The following is a 25,371-nucleotide window of genomic DNA, read 5'->3' as shown; positions in this document are numbered from 1 at the left end:
TTGGTCAAAGATTAGGCTTATTTACAAGATCCTGAAGAAACAGTTTTTTCTCTAAAGATGGTTGAAAACATAATAAAACCGGTTTATGTTGAATTGTAGCCTCACATTATTACATATTCACCTGTCAGGCTAATGTTTTATTTTATAACAATTCTAATAATAGTAGAAGGAATCTGACTTACATTAGATAGCATAACGTTCTCATATGAATGTCATGGTTACATGTTTATTTTTAAATTTTAAACCAATAATAGAGACATGACATTACATTCTGGAAAATTTAGTAATATCATGAAATCAGTAAGTTACAGGTCCAACAGAGCATTTTCTAAAAATGGCTTCATAATTCTAAAATTTGTGTTGTAAATTTGAAAAGATTTACTATTTATGTCATACATTCTGGACACACTAAGTCTACAGTTTTACTTTTAACTTGTGAAGTGTCTTTGAGTATAAGTCCAAAGTTGTATTATTACTATTATTATTACAGTTCTTGCAGTTTGTGAAATCTGCTTTGTGTCGAGGAGATACATTAACACCTCAGAGGAAAAGGAAAAAAAGAGGCATTGATAAAGAAATCTATAAAAACAAGAACATGTGCCCCTCTCCTGCTTCACTGGTTTCTGAATCAAGTCGAACAGCATCGTTTTTAGAATTTTTGATCCGCTTTAGGAATTAATGAAAATAAGTTGGAGGTAGGAACTAACTCCTGGACTACTACTATGGTAAAATTAACAGCAAAACTAAACACTACAGACACCCACTGACAGCAACACTCAAACTTTCTCTCGATTCAAACATCTGCCTGAATTTCTCGTTTCCTATTCTCTAGGTTCCCCTGGTGCAGTCGGTCGTCCCGGCAATCCCGGCAGCACCGGCCGCAGTCAAGGCATCGGCTACACTCTGGTGACGCACAGCCAGGACTCCCAGGTCCCCATGTGTCCTCAGGGCATGGCCAAGCTGTGGGACGGATACAGTCTGCTGTACGTGGAGGGACAGGAAAAGGCACACAACCAGGATCTCGGTATGGAAACACATTAAATAATCAGTCGATAACATGTTGTTAAGGTGAAACTGCTGAAGCAATGATACAAGCTCTGGCACAGCTACATGCTGTCTGCCCATCACTTTCCACAATGGAAACAGTCACACAAGTTACCCAAAACAATAAGACAGCTCATTTTGAAAGGAGATATCTAACACAAATATCTAGCTGCAGCTTGAGGCTGTGAAATGTGTGTTGAAGGACAGAAATTCCACAGAAAGTTGTTTAAACTGAATAAATACGATCTTAGCACACCAAAACTACAAATCCCTATCCCTATCAGGAAGTGTATTAAATCTTTTCTCTCTCTCTTTTTCTGTCTCTCCAGGTCAGCCAGGTTCGTGCCTCCCCAGGTTCAGCACCATCCCCTTCCTCTACTGCTCCCCTAACGAGATCTGCTACTACGCCAGCCGCAACGACAAATCCTATTGGCTCTCCACAACTGCATCCATACCCATGATGCCTGTGGCCGACGGGCAGATACGACCTTACATCAGCAGGTAATGTACGCCATTTCTGGCTCAGTGAACTGCTGCTTCTTCACAATAAACCCAAACTGCACACATTCAGGCCTTTGATACCATACGTATATTTAATCAAGCTCTTCCCCTCTTGTACGAACGATCCAGGTGTTCTGTGTGTGAGGCTCCATCTCTGGCCGTGGCAGTCCACAGCCAGGACACGACCATCCCCAACTGTCCACCCGGCTGGAGGAGTCTCTGGATAGGATACTCCTTCCTCATGGTAACCTCAAAACTAGAAATACCGTAAAACTTCAATTAATAGCCGAGTCCCAAACTGCCACCTTCCCCGTTTACTGGCCTGGTGTGGGAACATGTTTTGACAAATAAACGCAGGTTTGATTAGAGGCCTGGCATTGTTTTAACAGAAATTGCTATGGATAAATAAAACCTCTTAAAGCCCACCAGATCGCCCACTTTAGCTAGTTCTAAACTGCTTAGATCGTGAATTGAAATAAATGTTTAAACGTTTGTCGTTATGGACATACTACACATCGTTAGATCAGTTACATTCTCCACAATTGTGGAAGAGTCCACTGATCAAAATAGATAATAGAATAGCTAGATCAAATGAATGATTGATGAAATAAATCTCTCAGTGGAATATTTGTTAGATAATTTGTAAGTTTAATTTGAACTTCACCCAGTTTTTGAAAGCTTTTAAAGTGTAAAAATGTTCAGCAAACAGGAAGTGATGCATTTTGCTTTCCTGCCGCAGCATCAGCTGTCAGTATAGAATAAATAAAGATTTAAAGGCCTTGAAATCTTCTCTGCAGCACACAGCAGCTGGCGCTGAGGGCGGTGGTCAGTCCCTGGTGTCTCCCGGCTCCTGCTTGGAGGATTTCCGTGCAACGCCATTCATTGAGTGCAACGGGGCCAAGGGCACCTGCCACTACTTCGCCAATAAGTACAGCTTCTGGCTCACCACTGTGGATCCCAACAAGGAGTTTGTGTATTCACCAGAACAGGAGACCTTGAAGGAAGGAGAGGAGCGCTCCAAAGTCAGCCGCTGTCAAGTCTGCAGCAAGCTCTTGTAGTAGGAGGTGAATGGAGGGAGGGAGACACGAGGAGATACATTAACACCTCAAAGGAAAAGGAAAAAAAGAGGCGTTGATAAAGAAATCTATAAAAACAAGAACATGTGACTGAAAATGAGCCCCTCTCCTGCTTCACTGGTTTCTGAATCAAGTCGAACAGCATCGTTTTTAGAATTTTTGATCCGCTTTAGGAATGAATGAAAATAAGTTGGAGGTAGGAAATGAAAAGAGAAGGGCTCCAGTGTGCTCTTCTCTAGATTATCACTGACAATGGTGCTATTGTTTATGTTCTTTGTGTTTATTTTGTGTCCGTTTTCTCGTTTCGGTTCTGGGCGAGAATCATTCTCGGCTACCTCGGAGAGTGCCGCCCCCTTTTGGATAGCACTACACCACTTATAACATCAGGCCTGGGCGTCTGCCTCAGATGAGTTCATTCAGACAGTAAACTCACTCTACACTACACTCTACACTACACTCTACACTACACTCTACACTACACTCTACACTCACGCTACGGTTGATTCAGTTGGTGAGTCTAAAGTCTTAACATTCTTGTCTGAACTGATCTAACTGAAGCAGATGGTAACATCAGCTGGTTCTGGTTCAAATTAGACATTTTTAGTCAAACGGCCGCCTTAAAACATTGCTTCATTTGTATTTACTGCCGGCTACAATCACTTTAACTGCAGTTATGTTACGTTAAAAGCTGCCACCACAGCTGTACCCGCTGGAAACTGGTGATTTTGCTGGAATGACTCCGCTGGTAATCATTCATTTCATTGAAATCAAGCTGCTTAGAGTTGACACTTGCTTGAGGTGGAGTAAAGCGCTATATTGTTTTTAGAAAGTTGTAATATTGTTGTTGTTGCTGTCCGTTTTCATGCATTTAAGGGACAATTTCCTAGTCGCACGAAGTATGTATAACATAACAAAACACAATTAAGAGAAAGTGATAAAGAATAAAATGAGTTTTTTTAAATAAAAGCACCAAAATGTGTTAAAAAATTGAGGAATGAAATAGAAAGAAAGAAAAACAACACAAATAAATTCACAAGTAAGTTACTGGTGGGCTTATACTTAACTTCAGATACTGGACCAACAGCAACTTGTTAAAGCAGATAACATAACCAACAAACAAAGGCAATTAATGGTTCACTTTAATGTATTTTTATTATTTCAAGCAAGTTATAATCCTATACAATATGATTTTTATAGCTTATAGAAATAATTTTAAACCAATGACAGCCGGGAATTTAGGAACTCATCTGACAGCGTAAGGTTAATTCTTGACCCTGAGGAAGATTAGAGCTTTTAGGATTGGTTTTATGAGCAACGTCCATCTGCTTGTAAGTGGACCTTGAGTTAAGAATAAAAAAACTTTACTATGCATTTTTCATGTTTCATATGCCTGTGATCTCTGTACATTTCACTACATGACTCTATGGTGCTACAATACCCTGACAGTTGACTTGAAAGGCAACATTTAGTCTGCATTAAACTGCATGCAATAAAAAAGGTTAAGCAGTTTTCCTTATAAACTTAAACACAACCTCTGCGACAGCTAACTCACCCATTCATAAATATTGCACTGATATGAACTCACATGGGTTAGAGCAACAAAGAAGTCAAATCAAAGGGGCATATTTCCTCTACATCTCTCACCTTCACATGCTTTTATCTCTATTGTGTGACCAAAATGTTTTTTTTAAATCATAGAAAAATCCTTTCATTCACATTAAAACTTGCAACAGGAAACCAAATACATACTTTCTGAACGTGTGTTAGTTATTGCTGTACATAGTGCTTACTGTATTTTCCAGCAAAGTATGTTAGAGTAAAAGTCTATATTGATGGTCACTCTTTATTTTATTTTATATTTTTTTCCAGTCTATGTGTCTTTTCTCTGTCCTCGGGTAAGAAAGAGGACGAATTTGCTAATTTTCTGCCAGTAAATGTGGATGTATGACTGATGAATACAGAGTTGCAGTAAGGACACAAAGACATGTAAGATCAGAATTTATGTTTTTTTATATTGACTTTGGTTTGAAATGTAATCTGGATTAAGTGAAACTGGTTAACATCAGACTATTCTCTGGACAGTGAAAGCTACTGGGTGACTTGTAACCACTATGACTACCGTGTGAGATGGGAGGGAATGGGAAGATAATGATATGTACATTTATTATTATGGAGAAAAAAATGCCTTGAGGAATATGTTTTATATGGAAAATATATTTGCCACTGATGATTTAATAGACGCAACACCTGTTTTTATTATCTGTTTGGTCTTTACCCCCCTTGTTCAAAACTGAGAGTGCAAATGTTTTATGCATCAACATACTGTAAATGACTGGAGTGACAGAAAAGAAATGCAGTTTTCCTCAAAGAGGATCCAAAACAAAAAAGAAATGGTAAAAACATGTCTGTTACTGTAATGTGTATTTCTGTGCTCACACACTTTGAAATAAAGTCTCTAAACTAACTGAGAATTTATAATGTAGAATTATTACACATTAAAAAGAAGCAGTTCAGTATTTTCATGGTAGCAGCATTTTGTTCTGTGAATGTTTGTTTCGTACATGTAACCTCCACTGAGAATATTACATGTGTTGTTTTTTTTTGCTTTCGTCAGTGTAAAGATAATGTTTGAGATCAGATTGCTGTGTGCTTGGCAAAACCAAATTAAAACCATTAACACCTTGTAGCTTGATACTGATTTTATTGCGTTGTTGTACAATCAAGCAGTTATCAGATATCAGACGTTGAACTTGGCATGATTTTTTTTTATTACCATGCTTTGGAAGGAAACGGATGCATGTCACCATTAACTGGTTAATGTCACTAATCTTGCAACGCTGGAAAAACCTTTGAAATGTAATTTTAAAGTTAATAGGCATTCAATACCCTGCTGTTGATAATACATTAGCTGGTCTTTTGCGTGATGCATGAGTGAGGACTCAATACCAACATGTCTCCACTGGAAATAAAAATAAAAGATGCACGATAATCCAATATGAACAGCTGTGTCCTATTTGTCCAGTGTGGTAATATATTTGTGGTATTGACTACACGGAAGCTATTGGAAAAAAATGTCATTATTTTCTTTTAAAGTATTTATGTAAAATAAATGATGATATAAGATGTTATCAAATCCAATTCTTAAAGACGATAAGCTGTGTACATGCAGTATATACCTGTTACACTGAGGGTTGGGTGGCTCCGGTGCCATGGTGAAAATGTTCCTTTTTAGGGGTCCCGTGGTCTAGAAAAGTTTGGCAAACACCATCGGAGTAAAAAATTAATGAAAATGAAATCTTAGCAATGATGGAAATAGAAAAACTGATGGAAAGTCAAGAGATTGTAAGTCAAAGTTTGGACTTTGTCATAAGTCATAATTTTGTGACAGCAATTTGAAACTGACATAAAAGTAATTTTTGACTTACCATAATTTCATTCCCTCTAATTGTACCTTTTCTATGACAACAAACTATTACCTACTGTGTGTAGGCTGCAGACCAGACAGAAGTAAAGGTTGCTATGTTAACCTAGATTAATATATGTATAATTAACAATATGTTGGGCTGATTTTGAGGGTTTAATGACAGATTTTGTTTTTTGTTTTTTCAATTAAATTGAAAGGAGAGGCAGAATAACTAACAGGAGACCTCCTGGTCAGCAGATGGCGCCCTCGTGTTTTCCTAAAGAAACAGAAGAAGCCAAACCGCTAGTAACGTCAGCTTGAAGGAAAGCGGAGTTTATTTTTTTCTTCTGATTTGGGACAAATAAACAGGTGAGTAATATAACTCACAGCCAACAACGCTTCTAAATTACGAGTTTATTTTATGCGCACGCGTTTACAGTTATGAAATAAAATGCGTTTCAGCTGCGTGAAAGATGTTAGCCCGCGAGCTAACAGTAGCTCCACTAGCTTCTCAGGTAAAGCGTCGTTATCAGCTGCTAACGTTTTATTCTGCTTCAATCCGTAATGTCGCTGCAAGTGAAGATTCAGATATGTCATGAAGATAGATGTACAGGCGAGATTTAATGTTGCTGCCGTCTCCATCACTGCGAGCAAAGCTAACGCTAAAGCTAGCCGTTGTTGACAGTTTAGCTAGTAAACAAATCGTCTGCTGCAAAAACATCACAAAATTACATTTGTAGCATCTAAATGATTTCTGGCGATTCTTTTGTAACTTGGTCTGGAAATAAAGGACACGAAAGGTTGTTGCTTGCAGGATTTACACGTTCACATGTTACTGAAATGTGTTATGTTATTACATAACATTTTTCTTGTGTGTGTAATAAATGGTCAGGTGAAAGGAATTACCAACTGGAAACTTATCATTATTGATATAAATCGTCCACGTGAGATTGACCATTTAAAAGTGAAATACTATATATCCAGTATTTAATGTAAATTTACACGATAAATAATGGGAACATCATGCACTTAAATGATAAGAGCTGATTAAAAGGCTGCAAATAACTATTATTTTCATTGTCGATTAGTTTCTCAATTAATAGACCAGTTGTTTGGTTTATAAAATGTTATAAAATAGTGAAAAATGTCGGTCAGTGTTTCCCAAAGCCCAAGATGACGTCCTCAAATGTCTTGTTTTGTCCACAACCAAAAGATATTCAGTTTACTGTCATAGAGGAGCAAAGAAACCAAAAATATTTACATTTAAGAAGCTGAAATCAGAGAAGAAAGGTAGTCGAACTGAATAATCGCTCATCAGAATAGTTGGCAATTAATTTAATAGCTGACAGCTAATCCACTAACTAATTGTTGCTGCTCTAGAGCTGAATTATAGTCTACACAAACCTGGAAGAGTGATATCAGTTTGTTGTTGTGAGGCAGGTGTGTTCAAGCACTCCTCAGATGTAAATTCAGCTCAGCTGTTCTAGTAAGACTCAGAGATTGAAGATCAGAGTCTTGATTAGTCATTTTTAAAGTATTTTTGAACTAGAGTGTTTAGGAATACTTTTTAACACTTAGCTAGTGCAAGGTCTGGTGGTATTTCCTCTTTGGGGATTTTTTATGATGTACATTTTTATTACAGTGTTATGATAAGCCAAATTACAGAATTCAAATTGTCTGTATAATAAACTCAGCCTAACCAAAACCTCGTGGTCGCAGCTGGCCTCATAAACAGGGCTCCCAACCCGCTGTGCTGTCTGTTAATGACCGCCCCTTGGTCACTATGAGTCACATTAACTCATTGGGTTAAATTACTGCACATTTTTTAGCTTATTATCTCTCCACATTGCATAATTTTTTTATACTTTATACTGTAAACACTTGCCCGTTCTTTGGTCAATAGTTTGCATATTCCCCTCTCTTCAAACGCTGTAAAGTTAAACAAACAAACTGATTTATTTAACATATTTATTATATTTCTTAACGTAAATGTTTCTATTTTTTCTTTATGATTCTCTCCTTTAGCATTTGTTGTTTTTCTTTACTCCTATGTTTATTCTTATGCTCCAAAACACCAAGGCAAATTCCTTGTATGTGAAAACCAACTTTGCAATAAAGCTGATTCTCATAAGGGTTTACCAGGAAGGTTAGGGATCGTTTTAATTTGATCGATTCTGATTCTACTTATCGAATCTCTGTTTTAATACCTTCAATATAAAAGGTAAATATCACCTGTGTTTTGCACCTGAGCGTGAGAGGTTGCTACTGTTAGCATTAGCTTTATCTGGGGCGCCATTGTAACTGATCAACACAACGAATCCTTCAGATTCACGGATTATTGAAGTAAAAGCTTCCTCATATTACAGTTTTTCACAATTGCTAAAACACTGAACCCCATTCTCTGAACCCAGTGCTCAGTGGTCTAAACCCATTTGTCCAATCAGTCACTCTTTGGGCAAAACCTTAAACAAGTTCAGGTAGTTAAGACACTGTTATCTGTAATCTCATCCACTCTTTTTGCAAAAACCCTAAAAACACTCTCACTTACTAAAACATATTTTGCACTGTGATGCACTTGTGTTGCAAAATGGTAAATACATGCAGTAAAAGTTAAAACACAACAAAGCGGTCAACTTTTACACACAACTCATAATTCTGCACACTTGTTTCAACCACATTTTGGTTTGACACAAACCAAAGTCCCTGGCCAGCGTAGCGGCAGTGTCACACTTTGACCAAGCTATAAGTAAGGGGCAGGTTCTCTACTGTCATTCAACCTTGGGACCATATAACACCAAACATCTTCTTACTTTTGTGGGTGGTCGTGGGAATTTTGTGTTTGAGCATGAGCAGCAGGAACATCAGCCAGCTGCCTGATAGTGGAATCTCTATGACTGAAACTCATTTACTATGGAAAATCTCTTACGGGCAATGGGATTGGCCTGTGGTGAGATATGTGTGGTGTGTTGTTACAGTCAGGCTGCATCCAGCACTTTCGAGGGTTTTCCTCTTTTGCGCGACAAGAGACAAGACTGCATAGGATGTGGATGAAGTCTCTTACTGTATTGACTATTGATTTTGCAGTTGCACAACCTTTTTGAGTATAATGTGCTTTTTATTTATAGTTTTCTTTGTTCTTTGGGATTACTGTATTTGAATATACAGATATTCAATACTGTACAGTACTTACAGTATACTATATATTTACTGTAGTAAATTGTGATTACTATACTTTTAAATTGGAAAATTTGTTTCCTCTATGCAAAAAAAAAACGAATTTTCTGTAACTACGTGTCCTGGACGCTGTGTTCTCAATTTTTTGATGTGGTGCCTAGAGAATGATCTGTAGTGTTTTACCTATTGACTGGCTGTGTTAATGTTGTGAAAGCATTGTTTGATTTTGAGCACAGAACAAATGGTTTTGAGGCAAGTGTCGGGGGTTTTGTGAATGTAATTTAGAGACTGGGTTTTGTGTTTAAAGTTTTGAGAATATGGGTGAAGGTTTCAAGAAAGGTGTTTTAGCAGTTGTGAAAAACTGTAAAGCTGCTTCCTCCCTTGCACCAAATATCCTTTCTGCAGGTCCTGCATTTTGCTCTGTCATTTTCTTTTAGTGAAGCTCAGCTAAACTTTTAAGCATTTGATACAGACCCTAGTTACCAGTGATCCTAAAATGGATGAAACTTGGTCCAGACTGAACCTGCATTTCTTCCCTATAAAAGACACAGTTGAGCCTCACAAACAACAAAACTGATCTTGTGTTCAAAAAACGAGTTTTCAGTACAATTTGTGACCGATAAAGAGATTGTGGGCAACTAGTAAAAAGTGTAACACATCAACACTTAAAGTGGCCAAATTGTGTTTTTTGAGATTTTCCCCTTTCCTTTCCTGTGTCACACAGCTTCTTTTTTGTGTAGGTAAAAGGTCTGAGACGGTTACAAAGCCCGAAGTTCACACCTTTTACTGTCAGACCAGGCTGCTACTACTCCTGACCAGGCTGAACGCCGCATTTGTAATTCAGTCACTATGTAACACATTCTGACACTTTCACATATGCCAGCCAAAACAGCAATTTCAGTCAAACTAATCGCTACTTAGATATTTATTTCAAAATTGTTCAGCCGTAAGACAGAGGGTGAATAGAGCCACTGGAGCAATGTACAGGATGAGAAAAATATTGTAAACCTATTCTAGTAGGATTCCAAAATAAAAGTATGAACCTGAAACATGACATGGCCTCCTTAATACAAAATGTGGTCAAAAGCACGTGGACACACCTGTCAACATTTCTTTTACTTGTAACCAATGCCTAAACAAAAAGGTGTCCCTGTGTCTTAATCTTGATTTTCATGCTTATAGTGAGACCTCAGTATTTTAAGTTGTACTTTATCATATTCACTATCAAAAAATAAGAATTTATGTTTATATATTTACTGTAGAACCTTGTCATAAGCTGTTTTTTCTGCATGTTTAAATTTATTTAAACATTTATTTATTTAAATGTTAAAAACACCTCACACAACAGGTTACGTCACTGTATTAAGCCAGCAAAGCCACTTATACTTGATAGCAGTCACTGATTATTGATTCTGATTATTTATCTGCTGTTTATGGTTGTGCAATGTTCTGGTTTATAGTTCTTAGATGTATTGCTCCAGATGGATGTAAACCACTAGATGGCGTAACTTCACTATTCTCCTCTAAATGTTATTCAGTAGAGATTCTTGTTAAAGTCCAAACGTGCTTTCTTACACTCACTGGCACTGTGCTGTGTGCCGTGACTGGTGTTGAGATATTTTTATTTATTTCTGAGCCAGTTTAACTTAACAAACCTCCTCTCCTTCTGCAGCTCTTATACTGAGATTATTTGTGACACTGAAACATATCTCCTTTTTGATCCTCAACGCAGGTACGCTGGAATTTTCTGATACCCACTCGGACATGTCCTATGTCTTCATCAACGACTCGTCGCAGACCAACGTGCCTCTGCTGCAGGCCTGCATTGATGGAGACCTGCCTTTCGCCAAGAGGCTCCTCGAGACGGGATGCGACCCCAACATCCGGGACAACCGGGGCCGCACCGGGCTGCACCTAGCCGCCGCCCGAGGGAACGTGGACATATGCCGCCTCCTACACAAGTTCGGGGCTGATCTGTTGGCGACGGATTATCAAGGGAACACAGCGCTGCACCTGTGTGGTCACGTGGACACTATACAGTTCCTGGTTTCTAATGGGCTGAAGATCGATATCTGGTAAGAGATGTATTCGTAAAGTTTAATCTTATTGAGTACTTGTGGTTCTTGTGGGTTTTACCTTTCCATCCTTGCAGTTTTTTGTGTCCCATCGCACAAATAAACCACATCTTACATAATGTGGCTTTAAGTACTTGACATAAAACTTAAAATGGTTAGGACATGGATTTATTTATTCACAGGCAAATGTATTTTAGTATCAGTGTGGGGCAATTAAGATAACTGAAAGAATTTACAGACTGTACTGACATTCACCGACTGTATTTTAAGCCACTGTCTCCGTCATACCTGGCATAGATGTGATAGAATGTTTCTTACCATGATGGCAGCGGGAAAGCAATTACTTTTAGATGAAGAAACGTCAGGAAAAAGGGAACAATAGAACGACTGTGAGAGCTTCAAGGGAAAAATTCCCACAACGTTCAAATCCAGGAGGATAAAGAATTTGACAGAGCAGGGAAGTGATACTCTCTGCCAAGCTAAACACTTCAGACATAATTTTCTGTCACCATATATAGCACACAGGCAGAACAAATAAACAGATTAAGTTACTGGTGCCAGTTCTGAAAGTGACATCTGGTTGACTAAAGTTTTTCCTGAACCCTAGATTATTTATTTTAACACACCCCCTTAGGAACAAGTTCATGCGTTCATATCTTCCAGCAGATTAAAAAAAGGTACTTGTTATTTTGTGCAAACAAAGCATTTCGCTGATGGTGTCTTTTGTGAATTTCTTAAAAGGTGATTTGATTAACTATTAACACTATAAACACTTTTTTTGTCATGTACCTTCTGCCTGTCTGTTCATGTCATAAAAGACAGCTGAGAGGTTGCCACGCCTATGTAAATGGCATTAGAGTTAGGAATTTCAGTTACCTCATGGTTGAAGCGTGTTTTAATCCATTCTTTCACCCAGATTTTTTGTCTTTATAATTGGTGCAGTGTCTATACTTAAAAGCAAAAACAAAGTAGTCGCTAAAATCCACCAGCCAAGCATATTTTTTACCTGCCAAATCACATATACATTAATTTCAGTACATTTAATTGATATGGTATTTTTAATGAATAAGTGTACATAGAAGTCAAAACAGAGCAACAAATAGTAAGACATGGAAGAGGTGGAACTAGCGCTCATAACAGTGCATTTGAAGGTTTTGTAAAACTATCAGAACTTAAACCTCATAGTCATCCGACGACTCACTCTCTACCGCAATTACACTTTTTGCATGGTCCATGAATTCTGGCCTCCTACTCCTAACAGAGTTTTGGTGCCACAGCATCACAGCTTTGCTTGGATCATACTCCCTGATCTCTGTAGAGGACAGCTGGACCATAAGGAGATCTGACAATGTATCAGACTAAAAAAAAAAACAGCCAGGGCGGCCAGGACAGGACGTGAAAACAGGACATGTCCTGGGAAAACAGGACTGATGGTCACCCTACCATAGCTTCATATAAAATGTTAGTCTAGCAAACATTACAGGAGGAAAAACAGTTTCACTTACTCGCACATCCACTCGAAGTCAGAAAGTGGCCTGGCCTTCTTGCCAATGGCATGTACAGTCCTAAACAGTAGCTTCATCTTCTTGCTGGTCTGCTCTGACATTGCCATTAGCGCTGTCACAGAAGTTTTCGAGAGTAGAGGCTCAGATTGAGCCAGAGACACAGACACGCAGGCAATGTGACACTTACTGTGTTCATGGTCACGAATGTTCTCAAGTTTCATCGTTTTATTTCCGATGACAAATGAGTTCTTTCTGTTTTTATCTTTTGCATACTGGCGACACACAGAACAACTCATCACGACCGCGTCAGAATCATATTGTAGCCAGCCTCTTGAAACTCCGTTCTCTCCAAACCTCCATTTCTCACAAAACTTTATTTTTTTATGTAATTCGTCCCCCTTTTCGTCTGTGGGTTTTCGTTTTAAAGGTTTGCTCACTCCTGGTAAATGTCGCCACATAACAGCTAATAAGCGGCAGCTAGCTGCAGATCGGTGACTTTGCAGTTCGTACCGCGCGTTCTCCTTTCCACAAGCACTCGCGTGGCCGACGTTGCTATGCAACCATGAACAGAGGCGCGCTTGGAAAAACGGGCGGCCGGGCGCGTCTCAGTGTAAGAGTGTAAGTGAATGTCACGATATTACTGATCATGGAAAGAATTTGCAGCGGTGCTGATGAATACATTGTAGGGAAAACAATGATTATTATATTAATATTTTGGTATGAACATTCACCCGCCAGTGTGGCGGATAGCCTTTTGAAATTTACTCGCCAAACGGAAAATCTACCCGCATTTGGCGCTTGGCCGGTGTTAATTTCGGACCCTGGTCCCATTCAGTCACCCTCTATCTGCCACTGGCGTTGAACAGGTGCTTAAATTAACTATACAGAAACCACCACCCACATCCGCGTGACTTACCAAAAAAGTGCAACAACAAATAAACAATTATTTTCAAACATGTAATAAATCAGTTCATGACTCCTACAATTGGTATCTTTATAATAACAAACAACAGCTGTTTCGTGTGTAGGTTCGCATCGGGTGACACAGCCGCTGTCAGCTCGTGTAGTGTGTGACCTGTGTAGTATGTCATCAGTTACGTAGTGTGAACGCCACGATGACTTGTGAGAAAATACAAGACAGCAGGTTGTGTAGGGAACAGCACGGCAATAGGCCGATGCTGAAAGTCATGTAGTCGGCACGAGCCTTTAGCTCTTTGTTATTTTACTTTGATAGCATTTTGCCAGTTAAGTCGTGGCATGATTATTAGTGAGTGTTGCCGCACTGAATGGCGTCTGTGAGGGTCCTTGGTCATCAAGGCGATAGTAACCCAAGGAATATTAAAATGAAGTTCAACTGGACTCGGTGAAGACATCCGAGAGGCGTCTTCAGTATTGCTGTGAGTGGGGCCACTGGGGGTTTGCTTGGGATCATTCAACTTTTCCAAAAGCTCTAAGTGTTAATCATGCAAGGATCTTGAAAACTGTCGGAGATAGAAATTCAGGACTGGGCCATATTAGAAGTCCGAAACCTTCTTCAACACATTAACTCTTCAGCAAAAACATGGACTGCATTTGGAGTCCAAAAGTAAAGTTGATGAAAAGTTTGATGTAAAATAGAGAACAAATTTCAACTTTGTGAAAAGTCCCAAGAGTCAAGCCGACTGGCTGCCCTGAGTGCACTGCCGTACACCCCTCTGGCTATGCAGGGCCACAGAGGGGAAAGGCAGTGCCCTCAGAGCAAGAACCTCTGAGAGCCTGCTCTGACCTTGCCCCTCTGTGGCTCCTAAAATACAGAGCCATGCTGTCTTGCCGTGCTTCCTCTCTGGCATATGTACCCTTCTGCTAAAGAACACACTTGCCCTTTTGTTGACACACACACACACACACACACACACACACACACACACACACACACACACACACACACACACACAGATCTGGAAGGTTTAAACCTCTCATCTTAACTTTAGCTGTGTACATAGTAGTTACTAAATATATATTGGTAAATGATTTACAACACAGTTTACATACAAATCTACTATGACAACACTTAACAAACAAAGCTACTGTGACTTTGTTTGGTCCTGTCAAACAATCAAACTGGATAATAGTTTTGGAATTCATTGCAATGAATGAAGCAGTGGACAGACCCGTGCTGCAGGTGCTGTGCGTGATAACGAAGGGTCACAGTCCAGCTGCTAATGCTACCTGTAAACGGATGCTAATGCCAAAACTACAACTGAGGTTCCAGGTCTGATATTTTAGACCACTGGCAGCATGCTATAGAAGTTGCAGTTGTGGTTACCCAGTCTGTACAGATACAAGAGGCAGGTAGAAAATGGGAAACCACCGTCATAACAGTTGACAAAGGGAGCCATTGAATGTGGTTAACCAAAATGATAGCAAGAGGAAACTGTATAGCACTGGGCTTTTGTCACTCAGGTTTTGGACATGTTGACTCAACTTAATATAGCTGAACATGCTGCGACTCACAGTATCATCAGTGGTTCAAGGAGATTCAAGTGTAGACACCCCTAAGATATGAAACATTTTTAACTTGTGCTTAAGTTTATGAGAGAGTGTAAGAACGGGATTGATTTGATTAACCAGAATGACGACCCAATCAGGAGACAGGATTTCTTTTCACAAATAAATAATAAACCTTTTTGTTTTAATGAGTCAACTTTTTTTCCAGGTCAAAAAGAAAACCCAGTACAGCGTAGGGGCGTACTTCAGTAAACTAAAATCTTACAGTGCTTACAATATCCTTGTTTATTTAACTAATGTGTGCAGTCTGTAGATGATGATAAATCAAATTCATTAGACGTCACTATTATACAGCAAAACTGCCAGAAAGTCAGACACCCAACAGCAGACCATCACGATGCTCTAACACAGACCTACACAATGTTGAACCACAACTTAAGACACTATCGTAAAATCAGTCTGCATTATCATATCTAATTCCTAATTCTTATCATTTCAAGTTTCAACTATATTTTTTTTAGCAAATACCTCCTTTCCTCTTACTCATGTTGACTGTGAATGAAATGTAATCTGCGTTCAGTAAAGCAGTTGTTATAGACTGTTGAGGGAATTGGGAATTTTTGGGTCTCTAAATAATATCAAGCAGAGTACTGTGTATAAAAAGTGCAGTGAGGTGACTTATGTTATGAATTGGCGCTATATAAATAAAACTGAATACATTTGAAATAACAAACCTGGATTTGAACATTTACCTGGCCAGGAAAAACTCGTGAATTCCAGTGAAAACACAGACTCACAAAATACTTGAAAAAATAAACTCTATACTGATGTTAAAATGTATATCTACAATAACTAATCCTCAGTTTCACTGCTCATACCTAAGCACCAGTGTGAGCTGACAATTACATAAAATCTGAAATGATATAGTGGTAATGAAATGACAGGTTGGGCTGTCAGCTCACATTAGATGGCTCATTTTAAGTAAAAGAAATGCTAATTACAAAACTCTGAAGGTGGGAAAGTTAAGTGTATTAAAGCAGCTAGATAGTTAACTACTTATCAGTGCCGCTGCGAGTGATGTGGGCAGACAAGACGTTCAACTAAAGTCAAGGTTAGGAAATGGTATGGTCCATTTTAGGGGGGTCAGAAATTGTATTTCAAGATTCTTAAAATAAGGCATGAATACGGGAAATATATTGTAATATTTACAATTACATGTAAGAAAGACCCCCCTGAACTGTTGTTTTTGCTTCTTTTGGGGGGGGGTCCAAGTCTTAATTAGGGGGGACAATCCCACGTGCCTTAAGGCATGATAATCACTCCTTGAGTTGCTGTTCAACAGAGAGCTCCCTTTTGTGTTTTAACCCAGGAATAAAAAAGAATAGAAAGAATTTGATGAAGAAGTAGTATAATGTGTCTGACCTTTAATTCATCCTCTTTTATCGTAGACCGAGACAACATCTACTCTTTTGGTCACAGTGCCGAGCTCCTCTTGCAGTGCTTTGGCGGTTCTTTGCATGTGGTAAACTCCATGGCAGCACTTGAATGTGACTTTCTTTTAGGTGGGACATAACTTCCTTTTATGTGTTCTGTAATTCCCCTCAGCCCCTTTCTCCTTTAAGGAAGCACATTTCTTTTGACTTCTTCTTTTCGTCAAGGAGAAATTCTTCCTCTTCGTCGGGCATGTCTTTTATATGATTCAGTTTCCCTTAATGGTCACAATGTCACATGGCATCTCTATATTATAGTCACACTCATTTGAGATAGAACAAGAATCCCACAGTAAGCCAGAGAAGAGTTTAACATAGTGACTCCTTTCATTTACAGGTTAGCTTTCACACTGTTATTACTGTTAATAGAGGTTGATGCACTTAATGTGGTTTTAAAGGATCCTTTAATTGGATGTACTGACAGGCTTTTAGTCGGGGGCACTTGCTCTAACAACAGTGTGAGTGGCTGCGGTCTTTGCAGGCGTACAGGATTACACCGAAATGACACCACATGAGTTGAATGATCTGAAACTTCTTGTCAACCACACTGAGCAGCAGTGCATGAAATTCATGTGCAAAACAGCTGTGTGACATTCATTTCATTTATTTTCTCGACAATACCCTAAGCTTTTAATCTGTTTATGAGAAATGGAAACAGTCACTGAACAAATGCAGGCTTGTTGCCCTTACTTCCTTTGATATGCTTTGAAGACATTATAAAGACAGAGCAACGTTTCCTGCCCTGGCTACCTTTTTATCAACACCAGTCTCTCTCTTTTCTGCTGCACTGCCAGTGGATTCATTTGTAAATGTTTTACACAAAAATACCAAACATTAATTATTTTAAGCTTCTGAAATGTTTGGTTTATACCATTATTTTTCATTGATGAGCTATTAAAATATGAAGAAATCAACAATAGAGGAAGGATGTGTGCTCAATACGGCCATGTGATAATGTGTGATAATTATGTGTCCTGTGAATCAGCCATTGTATTTCAGATACCACGCTGAGCAGAAACAGACCACAAAAACATGGTGTGTGTGAGAGTGAGCCTTGGCCCACAGACACACCCACACACACACAGACACATACTATATTTTATTTTCTCACTACTCTGGTAGAGATGGTAACTACTTACCCACACAGTCATCATAATCAGTTTAGACCTTCATTGATTCATTGACCTTCATTGATTTTTCCATTAGCAGTAAATACTATTCCCCTAATGTAGCCTCTTGCCTGTCGGGGTTAGGATTTTGAGAAGCTGTTCCTGAGATCTAAATTTTCCAATCTGTCTGAATCAGATGCCTCGGGGCTTGTGAATTCCTTTTATCACATATACACATGGCGGTTGAACGGGTTTTTCCTCTTCGCCTCTGTTCACGCCCTGTGATTCCTTGCTGCCACACCGTCACTGATTTCACTGTTTGTTAGATAACTGGTCTGTAATGAGCTCTCATGTTTGACAGCTTCACTACTCTGATAATTAATTTGTCTTTAGGCAAACTTAAGTTTTACAGGCTTATATATATATTTTAGGGCTGATACTAACGATTCTTTTCTGTGAGGAATCTGCTGTTTATTTCTCAGTTATTCATCATGTCTGTCTTGAAATGTCTTGGTTGGTTTGATCAGCGGTTGAAAGCCTGAAGGTATTTAGTTTGCAGTAGTATTAAACAGAGAAAAACAGATCCTTACATTTAGGAGGTTAGATCCAGAAATTGTCTGCCATTTATGATTAACTAATCATCCCAACTCTAATATGAGCCACTACAAATCTTAACTGCAGCTGTTAACAACAAAGCTGTTAATAGACATTTAGTCTAAAAAAGGAAATGCAATATATCCATGAATGAAAGAGCCTCTTAGAGGCACGTGGAAGTTGAGCAGTGCAATGACTCAACACCACCTTACTCACAAAAGCACACACACACACACACAACACATGAACATGGGTGTGGACACGAACAAATACTGGCAACCTGCCTCTGTAGAGTTTATACTGTCTGTTCTGGTAGTGCGTGCGTGCAGGAGAGTGTGTGATGCCACAGAGGCATTTCTGTGGATGGTGAAGTGTGCAGCTGAAATCTGACACCGTATGAGGTTGAATGAACTAATCTGGTGAGTCATTGCTCATTATTCTGTCGGCAGCACCATCATGTCATTGATGACATTCATGGTGATGAGTAGCAACTAATGTCAGGGTTCCCACACGTGCTGGAAAAGGTCAAATGTCCTGGAAAAATCTTGTGTTGTATGCGCAGCAAACACCCACTGAATACATGCTAACAGCACTTTTTAATTTTACTTTGCTAGCATTTTCCCTTTAAAGACAATGCTACGTTATGATAAAAGTGAAGCAGTAGGTTGTGATTAGCTTCGTTAATAAAGAGGCTGACCTGGTGCGATAACCTGATTTATACCATGGCTGGTTTAATTTGCTATAGTGACGCATTCTTTAGTACATCTGTCAACTTTTGATATTTGCCCATGTATGAAGCAGTCCCAGTTTTTTAACCGTGCTACTCTTGCATATCAAGACACAAAGTTTAAATAAAGTGTGCCGTTGTGACAGTGACCGTTGACCACAGTGATGTTAGAAAGCTAAGGTTCAACAGAATGACAGGATTTGTAAGTAGGTAAAGTTGTTGGCTATTATTTGTGCTGAGGCCGTTCAGTTATTGGTGTTCAGACAGGAGTGGTTAAAATATAATTCATACAAAAAGCCCAAGCTTAGCCGAGCAGAGAACACAAGGGGCTTTCCAAAAGAAACGCAGCAAACACAACGGCAAAACTAACAAATGACATCTGCACGTCGCGTCTTGTAACGTGAAGGTTTTTATCAGGGGAAGTATATGTGTGGAAAACACACACACACACACACACACAGAGTGGTAATCCACCCTGCACAGGTGAGAAAATGGTCACTGACTGACAGAGCATTAAACACTGGGACAGCCTCGAGCCCTTGTTGTCTCAGTGTGTGAATGTGATGCAATCAGTCATTCAGCCTTTTTTTATTTTTTTCTTTTGTATCAAGCAGCCAAAAAGTTGAGGTGGTCAAGTTAATTTAACTTGCTTCACATTGCATTGTTCTGCGATGAGATTATTGCGCAAGGGCACATTGCGATGACGATGCAGAAATGATATAATGTGCCGCCCTAGTTTGGTGTTAATCTGGGTTTCTTTGTGTTGTATATCTGAACATTATTTCTGTTCACTGTTACACTATTGTTGTTTTTAATTAATTACTGTTTCAATCACACTTCTATGTTACTGACTGTTGTCACCCGGCTGCAAACCCCTTTCTGTACACTTTATACACTTTATACTATACTATGTGAATCCCTTTGCCATAAAAGCTCAAAGAACAGACTGCCATTGTAGTTCAGTTACCAAGCTGAGCAGAAACAAATAGCTTGTTTTTGGTGTCATGTTACAGGCACACTGTCTGTATTGGTATGTCTGAGTCAGCACCTCCACATGCACACACACATCCTTTTATTTTCTCACAATCCCTGAAGCATTTTAATCTTTTTACAGGATATAGAGTCACTCACTGAGCAATTAATAGTTAAAAATAATAAAGGCCGACTGTGTGGGAGAGATGGTAACTATTTACCTACACAGACAGAAATCAGTTTAGACCCTTTACAGTTTGCACACAGGGTCTGTAGAGACAGTAACTTTTTAAAATATTTTGTTTAAGCATTATGAGATCCCCGGGGTTCATGCCAGGTTGATATTTCCATTAGCAGTAAACACTATCCAGTCTAATCTTCTTGCAGAGACACATATTTTCACGTGGTATTCCCTTCTTGCCTGCCAGGGTTTAGTGTGTGAATTGAGAACCGGTTCCAGTAGAGAAGTCATTCTAAATTTTCCAATCTGTCTCAATCAGATGCCTCAGAGCTTAGGAATTCCTTTTGTCACATACAGCGGGGAGAACAAATATTTGATACACTGCTGATTTTGCAGGTTTTCCTACTTACATTGTAGAGGTCTGTGATTTGTATCATAGGTACACTTCAACTTTGGTTTGACTGGAGTAAAACCTGAGGAAAAGCTACTTTGATTAAATTGTTGTTATTGCACTTAATCAGTTCTCTCCTCTCTGTTATTTATTTATTATGAGGTTGTTGTAAAGCCATGGTGCTGCCAAACCCTCACTGATTAGTTTCACACACACACACACACATACACACAACACATGAACATGAACATGGACACGAACAAATACTGACAACCTGCCTCTGTAGAGTTTACACTGTCTGTACTACATGCACAACTACTTTGTTAATTATGTCTCTTTTGTTATTTATGTCTTACAGTGTTTAATTACACATTATTATTTGGGACTGAAATACATGTTTATAAATTAAAATTGTATCTTCTTTGTATTGGTACCATAGTGAAATGTTATATAGGCAGTGTAACGCACCTAGCCTGAACAGCAACACTCTCTTAGTCATAGTCAGTTATACTGTAGGACAGAGCTTTTTAGACAGTTTTGATTGCACAGACAATCCACAGTCTAGCTTTGATGTTACTCTCGGCCCTGCTGACACGGTTGCCTGAAATATGTAAAGTCTGGTGCAAGTGGTGTTTCTCATTTAGAGGGTGTTTAAGTTCAGACTTGTTGTCCTGACAAAACATGTTACTAATAAAACAAATGAAACCACAATGTTTTTGATACTCAGCACACGTGTATTTATTACCATGACTAATGAACAATCTCAGCTACAGGCCAACTGTTATGACTAGGAAACCACAGAAGAAAAGGATTTAGTACCGTGGGCTAAATACACTCATTACAGAAGTGGGTGTGAATGGAAAGTAGTTTTCAGATGTTGTGACCTGGTAGTAACACTGTGTTTGAGAAACACTATCTAAGATTATTTAGTCATTTTTCTTTCCTTTGTAGCCTTGCATGTCATTCTCAGTTTCATTCAGGCTTATTTGAACGGTGTGTGGCTGTGTGGGCTGGCACTTCCTTTGACTCTAATGTCTAACTGCGCTGTCTGTTGTCTAACAGTAACCACAATGGATCAACCCCTCTGGTGCTGGCAAAGAGACGCGGTGTCAACAAGGATGCCATTCGTCTGCTGGAAGGACTGGAGGAGCAGGAGGTGAAAGGCTTCAACAGAGGCCCGCACTCCAAGCTGGAGACCATGCAGATGGCAGATAATGAGAGGTAAAGCTTGATTTATACTCCTGCGTAGGGTCTACGTGCATAGCTACGCCGTAGCCATGCATTATTTATCCGTCATTCTGCAATTACAGCCCCAAACGCTAGTCGGCAGTAGCGCTACAGCGTCCACTGTGTTGACTTTTACCGTCCGAGCAGGCTAACTTCAAGTTTAGTGCTCCGCTAAAGTGAATAGGGGTGCGGCTGGTGTAGCCTTTTCAAATGTTATCGACTGAAGGGATCACATTCTGATAGTGAAACGAATCATTTCACTCGGGTGACGGTTAAATGTATTGATCCACCATGTTACAGCCGGCGTTTTGGCCGCTTGTAAAGGTTACTACAAAGCTGGGGCACTTCCTGTCGGCTCGGAGGCATTGCGAAGCCGACCAGTCACAGAGTTTCCGGTCCGCGTCGACTCGACGTGTAGTACATTTTTAAGGAGGTGCATGTCAGGCGACGGCGTAGGAGACGAGGCTACGCAGAGGCGATTCGACGCAGAAATACACTTGTGAGGGAGGGATGATTGACTGTGTGGGAGGGAGGTGGTGGTGAGGCCAACAGGGTAGACGGGAAGGAAGGAAGGAAGGAAACTGATCTGTGATAAAATGGCAGTGTAAAAGCTTTATTTAAAACTTAATGCGATACAAAAAGTGACAGATGAAAGTTAAAACAACATCCCTCTCTTAACAGTGCAAACAAAATCAATATATGTCAACACTGCTGTGTGGATAAAGGAGGCCTGAGGCCTGTTAGGGTCGATTGATTGCTGAAGGAATGGAGTGAGTGTAAATCAGTTGCGGATCACTTCTCCCTGAGCCTTAACAGGACTGTGATGGGCCATGTGTCTGTCCTGGGAATCTATGCTTGTTCAGCAGCTGGACTGAAGAACAAATGCTGACACCATCAAGGCATCTTTGTGTTTAAAGAAAGGTTATGTGTCTTAAATGAAAGCTCCCTTGCCGGTAAGTACACTGAGGACATTTTGAGTGGCAGACATTTCCTGCACATTAGAAGAGACGGGGGACAAAATCCACAGACCTCATTCTGTGCAAAAATCATGGTTCTGTTGACACTAACTTCCAAAGTTGTTGTTAGTACACAATTTCTACTTTGTGTTGCAGCAGAGTGACAGTCACACAAAGAGGGGATTTCATCCTAAAAAGCCCATAACTGTGTTTCATCCACCTGTTGTTTTTACTTATGGAACAAGTATGTACAAACAACAAACACAAAACAAAAAAGGTGCCAGAGCAGTAAATGATTCTCTGTGCAGAGGCTCTACAGTGCGACCATTTCACTGCATTATGACCCTAAAACCAGATACATGTGAACTGGAAAGATTATTTATGTGCAGAGTGTGCTAGTAAAGACTACAACCTGCTGTAATCCATTATTATAAATATTGTTAATTAATCTTACATTAAGTGTGCTGGTGTATCTGTTTCTGTCCGGTTCAAAAGTCCCACATGTCACAAGTTGCAACGCACCAATCATAGTAGAGTTTTCTGTGATGAGTTTTCAACGTGTCAAATTTTCACAAAGCTTTGACAGTATTTTAAGGCCGTGGCGAGTGTCCAGATACCAGCGTCTTCATTTCCATAGTCCTCCACTGGTATTCACATCATAAATGCAAATGAGAAGGAGCACACAAACACACGTAGTATAAATATGTACATAATAGTTAATAAACTCTGTGTTACTTAAACATTTTTCTCTGTGCTCCTAATTTTCTGTGTGCACTTTAATTGTTTTGTGTCCTCCTGATGCAGACCCAGATAAGCTGTCTCCACCTGTTTGTGACTTCACTGTGACCTCTTCTCTGTCTATCCTGCATCAAAAGGAGCATTGCAGAGCTTATCTGTTTCCCCCTCTGTCTGTCTGTCTCAGTGCGATGGAGAGCCACTCCTTACTCAACCCCAACCTGCAGAGCAGTGAGGGCGTCCTGTCCAGCTTCAGGACCACCTGGCAGGAGTTTGTGGAGGATCTGGGCTTCTGGAGGGTCCTGCTGCTGCTGGTGGTCATCGCCCTCCTGTCCCTGGGCATCGCCTACTACGTTAGCGGCGTCCTGCCTTTCTCCTCCAGCCAGCTGGAGCTGGTGCACTGAGGGAGGGCAGGGAGGAGGGTGGTGGAGAAGAAGCATGGGGGTAGAGAGGTAGTAAAATAAACAAGTGAAGTTCTGCTCTCATCTGAGTTTATACCAGAATAGAATAACTAGATTTTGTTTATTTGCAGCCCAGATCTCGTCTTGTTCTTGGTTGCCTGGAGAGGGAAGCATCATATTGTATTATTAGTAAACATGTATTGTAAAAAGCAGTGATCCAAAAGAACAAACAACTTAAACATCAACTTGCAGGCTTGAGGTGATAAACAGGAGGACTCGGACGCCGTTTCCTTCTGAAATAGTGACTCATACTAACATATGTTGATATTGTTTCAATATTGTGTAACATATCCCCTTTAAAAATGAGTTGAAGCTGCCTGTGAGTAACAACTCGTTTAATGCGGTCATACGATGACATGTAACCCCTTGACATTTGATCCATGCTGTGTGTTCTGTTACAAGCTGTACATTGCCAACATTTTGTATCTTTTATTTTCTTATTTGTCTGATCTTTAAGTTGTGTTATTTATCAAATATATATATCAGTGTATGTATCAATTTTCCTTCATACTGGTTGTTTAGTTCAAATCCTGCACCCTTTCTGTCCTGCGTTAGTCATTGAATCAATCTCTTCTTCCCCCATGAAACAGTTTTGTTGTTATAACTGAATCAAGCTGCGCGGGGAAGTTTGTATCGTCGGCTTACGTTCGGATTAGAAAAGCACCTTGACTGTGTGCCTTCGTAAGGAAAGCTTCATTTTTTACTGCAGCTCATTGAGACATTCCCGCCAGAAGCATGCGCCTCTGTTGCTTAAAAATCTACCGTGTTGTTGTGAACATCAGATCCAGGCACAATGCTCATAAACTGTAGGATTACAACGGCAGATTATTACGTGTTTTGTTGTATATTCATTTTATCTTCATGTCTTTGTAAACCATTTTATCTGTTGTAGGTTTTCCACCTTTGATTTTGTGTGTGTATAATAACACATTTGAAGGAAAATTAATAAAATCGTGTGTATGATTCTAATCTACAAAAGGACTGCCCATATTGTCTGATTTCTCTGCTGATCAATGCATCAATACACCAGCTCTTGTGGGTGACCAGGTCAGGTAAAGGTAAAGGTACTTTATTTATCACATACATGCAGCAAGATTCATCCTCTGCATATAACCCATCCCTGAAGGGAGCACTGGGCTATCCACAAGGCCACGTCCTGCCCAGAAGGTCAAGGTGAATGTGAGGTACAATTTCATTATAGTATTGAAATTGTATAGTATAGTTTCTTAGTCTTCCTAACGGAGGGAAGTACTTGAGTAACCA

The 25,371-nt window shown here is 39.6% G+C and overlaps 2 protein-coding genes across 5 annotated transcripts in view; both read left to right on the top strand.

Moving 5' to 3' along the window:
- The window catches only part of col4a6 (collagen, type IV, alpha 6), a 116,568-nt gene extending 110,953 nt beyond the window's left edge, over positions 1 to 5,615 (top strand). For all 4 annotated transcript variants that reach the window (XM_038731704.1, XM_038731703.1, XM_038731701.1 and 1 more), the window contains 4 exons: positions 833 to 1,024; positions 1,374 to 1,545; positions 1,675 to 1,789; positions 2,343 to 5,615. In XM_038731704.1, coding sequence (XP_038587632.1) covers positions 833 to 1,024; positions 1,374 to 1,545; positions 1,675 to 1,789; positions 2,343 to 2,603 — 740 coding nt within the window. In that variant the 3' untranslated portion in view covers positions 2,604 to 5,615. The remainder of the gene's footprint in view (positions 1 to 832; positions 1,025 to 1,373; positions 1,546 to 1,674; positions 1,790 to 2,342) is intronic.
- Positions 5,616 to 6,244: 629 nt separating this feature from the next.
- ankrd46b (ankyrin repeat domain 46b) lies at positions 6,245 to 25,086 on the top strand. Its single transcript, XM_038731711.1, has 4 exons — positions 6,245 to 6,393; positions 10,931 to 11,273; positions 21,792 to 21,950; positions 23,835 to 25,086. Exons 2-4 carry the CDS (start codon positions 10,963 to 10,965, stop codon positions 24,049 to 24,051), a joined length of 687 nt encoding a protein of 228 aa, XP_038587639.1. The 5' UTR covers positions 6,245 to 6,393; positions 10,931 to 10,962; the 3' UTR covers positions 24,052 to 25,086.
- Positions 25,087 to 25,371: the final 285 nt, after the last annotated feature.

Source organism: Micropterus salmoides, unplaced genomic scaffold (genome assembly GCF_014851395.1).
Source record: "Micropterus salmoides isolate LMB-PRFRI ecotype aquatic unplaced genomic scaffold, ASM1485139v1 Ms_hic_scaffold_2, whole genome shotgun sequence".
Lineage (NCBI taxonomy): Eukaryota > Metazoa > Chordata > Actinopteri > Centrarchiformes > Centrarchidae > Micropterus > Micropterus salmoides.
This window is presented reverse-complemented; position numbering and strand designations above follow the sequence as displayed.

Bases quoted from the DNA above. Each gene is read 5' to 3' on its own strand.
- ankrd46b (XM_038731711.1), top strand. From the start codon at position 10,963: ATGTCCTATGTCTTCATCAACGACTCGTCGCAGACCAACGTGCCTCTG. The intron at 11,274-21,791 runs GTAAGAGATGTA...GTTGTCTAACAG, and splicing joins GGGCTGAAGATCGATATCTG to TAACCACAATGGATCAACCC. The intron at 21,951-23,834 runs GTAAAGCTTGAT...TGTCTGTCTCAG, and splicing joins CAGATGGCAGATAATGAGAG to TGCGATGGAGAGCCACTCCT.